At 35.3% G+C, this 7541-nt stretch overlaps 1 protein-coding gene across 1 annotated transcript; it reads right to left on the bottom strand.

Moving 5' to 3' along the window:
• Positions 1-3496: 3496 nt before the first annotated feature.
• LOC116477335 (olfactory receptor 52E6-like) lies at positions 3497-4441 on the bottom strand. Its single transcript, XM_032168051.1, is given in 3 exon segments — positions 3497-3546; positions 3549-3781; positions 3783-4441. Coding segments are annotated over 3 exon segments (936 nt in total). The 5' UTR covers positions 4436-4441.
• Between the last annotated feature and the right edge of the window lie 3100 nt (positions 4442-7541).

The raw sequence follows: 7541 nt of genomic DNA, 5'->3' as shown, positions 1-7541 counted from the left end.
TGGGGTCAGTAATAATATTTCCTTTGCCATTTCTAATTGTGTTTATTTGGGTGAATATATATTTAGGTTAGATCTTCTTGTTCAATTTAACCTTTACCATTATGTAATGCCTGTCTTTGTCTTTTTTTATCTTTTGGTTTGAAAATAGGATTGCAATCCCTGCTTCTATTGAATTTTCATTTGCTTGGTTGATTTTTCTCCATTCCCCTTTTATTTATTTATTTATTTATTGAGCCTGAGTGTCATTTCATGTGAGATGAATCTCTTAAAGACAGCATAGCTTTGGCTCTTGCTTCTTTATCCAGCTTGACACTCTGCCTTTTAATTGGGGCATTTAGCCCATTTACATTAAAAGTTAGTATGATATGTATGGATTAGATTCTGTCACTGTGTTGTTAGCTGGTTATTATGCAGACTTTTTTTATGTGGTTGCTTTATAGTGTCACTGGTCTACGTACTTAAGTGCGTTTTTGAATTAGACGGTAAGAGTGTTTCCATATTAAGCACTCCTTTCAGGAGCTCTTGTATGGCAAATCTGGTAGTTTTAAATTCTCCCAGGATTTGCTTATCTAAAAATAATCTTATTTCTTCTTCACTTGTGAAGCTTAGTTTGGCTAGGTATGAAATTCTTGGTTGGAGATCTTTGTCTTTAAGAATGTTGATATAGACTTTCAATCTTTTCTGGCTTCTAAGGTTTCTGCTGAAAGGTATTTTGTTAGCTTGATGGGGTTTCCTTTGTAGGTGACCTGCCCTTTCTCTCTAGCTGACTTTAACATTCTTTCTTTTACTAAAACCTTGGAAAACCTGATGATTTTGTGTCTTGGGGATGATCTTCTTATGTAGTACCTTGCAGGGGTTCTCTGCATTTCCTAACTTTGAATGTTGTCTTCTCTAGCAAGGTTGCTGAAGTTTTCATGGATGATATCATAAAATATGTTTTCAAGTTGTTTGCTTTTCTCCCAGTGTCTTTCAGGGATGACAGTTGCCAATGACTCATAGTTTTGGCCTCTTTATGTAATTCCTTATTTCTTGAGTTCCTTTTTACTCTTTTTTCTTTATGTTGGTCTGACTGTCTTATTTCAGAGATTCAGTCTTCAAGGTCTGAGATTCTTTCCCCATCTTGGTCTATTCTGCTGTTAATACTTGTGATTGCATTCTGAAGTTTTTGCAGTGTGTTTTTTAGCTCCATCAGATCAGTTACATTCTTTTTTATACTGTCTATTTCATCTGTCAGCTTCTGTATCATTTTATTGTGATTCTTAGCTTCCTTGGATTGGGTTTCAACATTATCCTGAATCTCAGTGATTTTATATATATATATATATAGATCTCCTGGATAGGATTTTCAGGCACTAGGAAAGGCACAGCCATGCTGCACAGGCCTTTAGATCTTACAATATTCACTTCATATATCTGGGAAATGTATGAAGAAATGTGTACCTATACACAGTGGATTATTATTGTCATGAAAAAGGATGAAAAAGGATGACATCCTGTTATTTCAAGCAACATGGGCCAGGTGCAGTGGCTCATGCCAACACTTTGGGAGGCCTAGGTGGGCGATCAGCTGAGGTCAGGAGTTTGAGACCAGCCAGGCCAACATGGCAAAATCCCGTCTCTACTAAAAATAGAAAAATTAGCTGGGCTTGTTGGCGGGTGCCTGTAATGCCAGCTACTTGGGAGGTTGAAGTGGGAGAATCGCTTGAACCTAGGAGGTGGAGGCAAAGGTTATAATGAGCCAAGATCACACAGCTGCACTCCAGCCTGGGCAACAGAGGGAGACTCTGTCTCAAAAAAAAAAAAAAAAAGAAAGAAAAGAAAAGAAAGAAACAACGTGGATGGAACTGGATGACATTATGTTAAGTGAAATAAATCACGCAAATATCACACATCCTCACTCTTATGTGGAGCTTAAAAAAAATTGATCTCATGGAGACAGAGTAGAATGATGGTTACCAGAGGCTGTAAAGGGTAGTGGGGAGGGTAGGATAGAGGGATTGGTTAATAGGTACAAAAATACAGTTACAAGGAATAAGATGTAGCATTCAGTAGCATAATTGAGTGACTATAGTTAACAATAATGTATTATATATTTCAAAATAACTAGCAGAGTAGAAGTAGAATGTTCCTAACACAAAAAAATTATAAATTCTCGAGGTGACAGATATACCAATTTTTCTAATATAATCATTACACATTGTATCTTTGTATCAAAATTTCACAATACCCCATATATATGTACAACTAGTATGTGTCCACAAACTATTAAATATGCTGAACAAATTTTATGCATAAAAAGTTGACACACATTAGACATGTTATGAAATGATAGAATTCAAAGTAACAATTATTATAACAGAGAAAAAATACATAAGAGTCAAGAATATTTATCCATCTCAAAATATAACTTCAAAATAATTGCAACAATGGTCACTGAAATTAAAAATATAATTGGTATAACAGAATTTGTAGAGACTTTAATGCAACTCTTATAGAAACAAGCTGTTTGAGAACACAAAAGTAAGTAAAAGTAAAGAGAATGTGCATTTAAAAAATAATTGGAGAATGTATATTGCTTTTAAATACACCTGAATTATTGTTAAATGTCCATTTCTTAAAGTCACATACACACACATGCACACACACACACACGTGCACCAAATTATAAGCATACATATCACTTGAAATCCAAAATAAAATCTAACCCCACTAACTTATTTATCTGCAGATTAAATACACGATAGAAAATAATCAATGGCTTAAAATGAATGCCCAAACAGAAATTAGGATACATTTTAATTTAAACAAAAACAAAAGCTCAACATAGAAAAATGACTGGTGTTCATTCAAATCAGTACTGAGAAGGAAATGTCAGTTACTAACTTATTTTTCTCCTAATTACATTAGAAAGGTCATAATACAAGAAAATCTCCACTATCCCACAAATAAACCAAGTGTACCACACCTTACCTGATTCACAAGTCTGTCCTTTGATTTATCACTCTGCATTAATATATGTTATGTGCCTTTCTCTCTCAAACTGGATAAGGAGACTTTCTGGAAGAACAGAGCATCAGGAGAAAAAGTCTTGCCTATCAATTGAAAGTGCTGGTTCAAACAATTAATACAGGCAAGGATTCAATCCATACTGGTCAATTTAATTGCCTTCTACCAGTTCCTCTCTATGAACATATGAACATAAACACATATACACACCACATTTTCTAAATGATTACAACTATTTATCCAGAGACAAAAAGACAAAGCAAACCCAGCAAAAACATTAAAACAAACAAATGGATATATTTTGTGGTTGGGACATTTCACTGAAGGTGACTGTGAAATAATATTTATCTACCAATACATTCATAATTATTTTAAATTGCATTCAGGGTATCTCACTTTTTCTCTACCCAAATTCCTTGGTGTCTCTTCTCTCCTCCCTAGTGGCTGCTTCATCATGAATGCTAAGAGAGACCCTCCAAACTCCAACTGGTTAGTGATCTGTCTTGAAGAAAATCCTCAGCACTGTCTCCCTAATATGTTGGTTCTGACCCCATAGATTACAGGATTGAGGGCGGGAGGAACAACCACATATAGATTCGCCAAGAAAATGTGGACATATTGGGGAATATCATGGCCAAAGCGGTGTGTAAAGAAGGAGAAAAATGCTGGTGTAAAAAAGGCTAAGATAACACCAATGTGACAGCCACAGGTGTTGAGAGCTTTGAGTCGAGCTTTCCAGGAGGGCAGGCAGAAGACAGCATAGAGGATCCTGACAGGAGAAAATAATAAGGAGCACATCCAATAACAAGAGAGAAATACTGCCAAGACCAAACATAATGTTGACTTTGATGCTGGCACAGCCCAGACGAGCAATGCCCATGTGCTCACAGTAAGTATGAGGGATGATACGATGTCCACAGAAGGGCAACCTTAAGAGGAGAAACACCAGTGGAATGACCATGTACAAGCTTCTCAGGATAGCTATGCCTGCAATGAGGCTGATGATTTTGCTGGTGAGGATCATGGTGTACCGAAGAGGTTTGCAAATGGCAAGGTAGTGGTCAAAGGCCATGGCCACCAACACGATGCTCTCCATGACAGTGAAGAAATGGATGAAGAACATCTGAGAAAGGCAGCCTCCAAAAGATATTTCCTTGATATTGAACCAGAAGATGCCCAGCATTGTGGGGATGGTGGCTGTAGACAAGCTCAGGTCAATGGAATCCAACATGGCCAGGAAGTAGTACATGGGCTCATGGAGACTCTGCTCAGTTTGGATCACAAACAAGAGAGCAGCATTTCCCAGGAGTGCAACAAGATACACAAAGAAAAAAGGGAATCCAATCCAAATGTGCACATCTTCTAGCCCTGGGATACCCAGCAGTAGGAATGAAGAAGTATAGAACTGGGTGTCATTAGCTATAGGCATTCTTTCTGTCACAAAAAGCTGTTGTGCATATTAGTGACAATTATTGACTTTCCATTAGTGATTCTTGCTCCACTTCTCACTTTGTCCTGATTGCTGGTAAAATAAAAAATAGCATTGTACTCTTCTTAGGTTCCTTTCTGAAAAAGAGTAAAATACCTCTTACTCTGCTAGGGTCATATGAGCATGAAACAGAACCAATAATTAAATCAGCTTCACCTGATTGCCACTTTTCCTACCAGAAATTATTACACATGAGGAATAAAGTGGGGAGAAATCTCTATCTGCTTGATAGAAATTTATAATGAAGAGTCTATGCAGAAACTAATTTTAAAAATAAGGTTTCAGAATCTATGAATCTGATCGTTTTACACTCATTTTTCTTAACTTTCAGGCTGATTTTTGTCATCTGTAATCTCTCTTAATCCCTTACTAGAGATCCTGCTAACAATAAAGTTTATATTTGTGCACTGAGTGTGTGTTTGTGTGTATCTATGCATTTCCACATGAATTGTAGAGTACTGGTGGGTTTACTTTTAGAGCAGAGAGAAAAAGCTTATATTTACATATACATGTAATTTTTATTTTTAATTTGTTTTTGTATTATTATACTTTAAGTTTTTGGATACATGTACAGAATGTGCAGGTTTGTTACATGGGTATACACGTGCCATGGTGGCTTGCTGCACCCATCAGCCCGTCATCTACATTAGGGTGTTCTCCTAATGCTATCCCTCCCCTAGCCCCTAAACCCCTGACAGGCCCCAGTGTGTGTTGTTCCCCTCCCTGTGTCCATGTGTTCTCATTGTTCAACCCCTACTTATGAGTGAGAACATGTATTGTTTGGTTTTCTGTTCTTGTGATAGTTTGCTGAGAATAATGGTTTCCAGCTTCATCCATGTCCCTGCAAAGGACACGAACTCATCCTTTTTTATAAGTGCATAGTATTCCATGGTATATGTGTGCCACATTTTCTTTATCCACTCTATCATTCACAGGCATTTGGGTTGGTTTCAAGTCTTTGAAAAGCCTATATTTTTTATATACCACTTAAGACTTCTCAATTTTAAATGTTAATCAAGTTAATAAATTGAAAACCAGACAGCAAAAAATTTTAATGTGCTATTTCAGAAAATAAACAACTACCTGATCATCAAAATTTCTTTTGCAAAAAGAATATTGTATCCATCATTTCTGGAAATTGGGTAAAGAAAATTAAAGGAAGATAGTTAATGAAAAGTATTTTGCATTTAAAGCTAAATATGGAATAAAAGATTAATTTAGATAAATACATCATATATAGAACCCATAAAAAAATACATTAAAGAAACTCTAGAGAGTGGGTTTTTTCTTCTAGAGAATTTTAAATATTATCTCAGACTTACATGGACAGGGAGAAGAACTTTATTTTACAATATATTTCCTACCAATGCTGTTCTCCATCTGGTATGTTAGCGTCTTTATGGAACTTTGCTTTTCACGGCACAGAAATAAAAACATTTATATGATTTTGTTTTGTAACACTCTTTCTGCCTATGAAAAAATTCTGGACTCACTTATAATAAATTAAATTTTTCAAAAATCAATGTGAGAGATGTTTATTATTGAGCAAATTCTTTTCTAAAACTAGTTGTACAGATAATGTGGAGTGATTGTGAATTACACAATTGAACAGAACACTTTGATTCAAATTTGGGAATACGTGGAGGCTTGAAGAAGTCAGAGTAGAGTGGTCTCCATTAGAAGCAAATAAGATCAGTATGCTCTACTTTAAACCTGTAACAAGGCAAGTGTCTAAAAAAAAACCCTACCATTTGAAGCTAATGATGGTTAGCAGAAATGGGAGAAAATTAGAGAAATTATCTCAAGAAGGAGAATATATACATGGTTATTGAGGCTGTTGAGAATAGTTTTAAAGTTCTCAGATCTGCAATAGGACAGTCAAAGATAAAGACACAATTCTTTCTTTCCCCATTAGTGAATAATACTTGAGGGATGTAGAAGGGTACACTTCACAATTGATTCCATCAAATATCTAAGAGGTCCTATATTTGCCAGCCAGCATTCATTTGAATAATACCTGTCAAACACTCTCAAAAAGACCACAGTGTAGACAGAGACACAATTCCAAAGAAGAAATTTGAAAGATGCATTGCAAGTGCTATGATAAAAACAGCCATCAAATGTTGTAGGTGTAGAGATGGGGCAATGAAAATTCCAGGGAAGAAGTTGGGCTTTGGCTGTGACTTAAAGAAAAATTCCTTAATATATATATTTTATATATAATATATATGTATATATTATATATTTATATATGTATATATTATATATTTATATATGTATATATTATATATTTTATAATATATATGTATATAGTATATATTTTATTATCTATATTTTATTTTATATATATATAATTTTCTATGGAGGAAAATACAAGGACAAAGTGAGGAAAAGAAACATATTGTCCAGCCAGGACAAAATCCTGGAATCTTGGTCCTCCGCATTACTTTTTACAGTGACACAGTAAAATGTCCGCTGAACTCTGTGTATGCACGTCTATGTCCTAAGAAATATCTGGTATCTTAGTCACTCTTGGTACAACAGAAATTCGTAAAGATAAAATAAGGCTATATATTATGAAAATCAATTTATCACACGTATTTTGTGGATTTTCCCAAATGAGTTTCACAACTGGGACTTCTATTTGAGAAAACATCATTTCCAAGTCTGCAAACATTTCTCAAAACATCTAGTCTCTTAGTCTATGACTGCACACTGACCTATTATTCCAACACGCATTTGTACAGTCTCCAATCTGTGTTGGGTTCAGAAATAAAACTAGGTCCCAGCACATTTGTTTGACCTTCTAAAACTAAGGTTTTCATAGAATTATATCTGGTAGACATTTTCTGAAACCTTACTTATTTTTACTGCACCTTAATCCAATAACCCTCACGAAGTCTTCATACACACCTCATTTCATGTCCCATGTCAGATGAGGGTAAGCGGAAGAGAAAATATGCATGTTTTAATTTTATATCTGCTTAATCTCCCAGTCTTATGCCCGTCACTCCAGCATCAAACCTCATTTCCTCTGTCAGCTTCT

This window comes from Hylobates moloch, unplaced genomic scaffold, assembly GCF_009828535.3.
Source record: "Hylobates moloch isolate HMO894 unplaced genomic scaffold, HMol_V3 SCAFFOLD_11, whole genome shotgun sequence".
Classification (NCBI taxonomy): domain Eukaryota; kingdom Metazoa; phylum Chordata; class Mammalia; order Primates; family Hylobatidae; genus Hylobates; species Hylobates moloch.
Note: the sequence above shows the minus strand (reverse complement) of the source record. Positions and strands in the feature narration are given on the sequence as shown.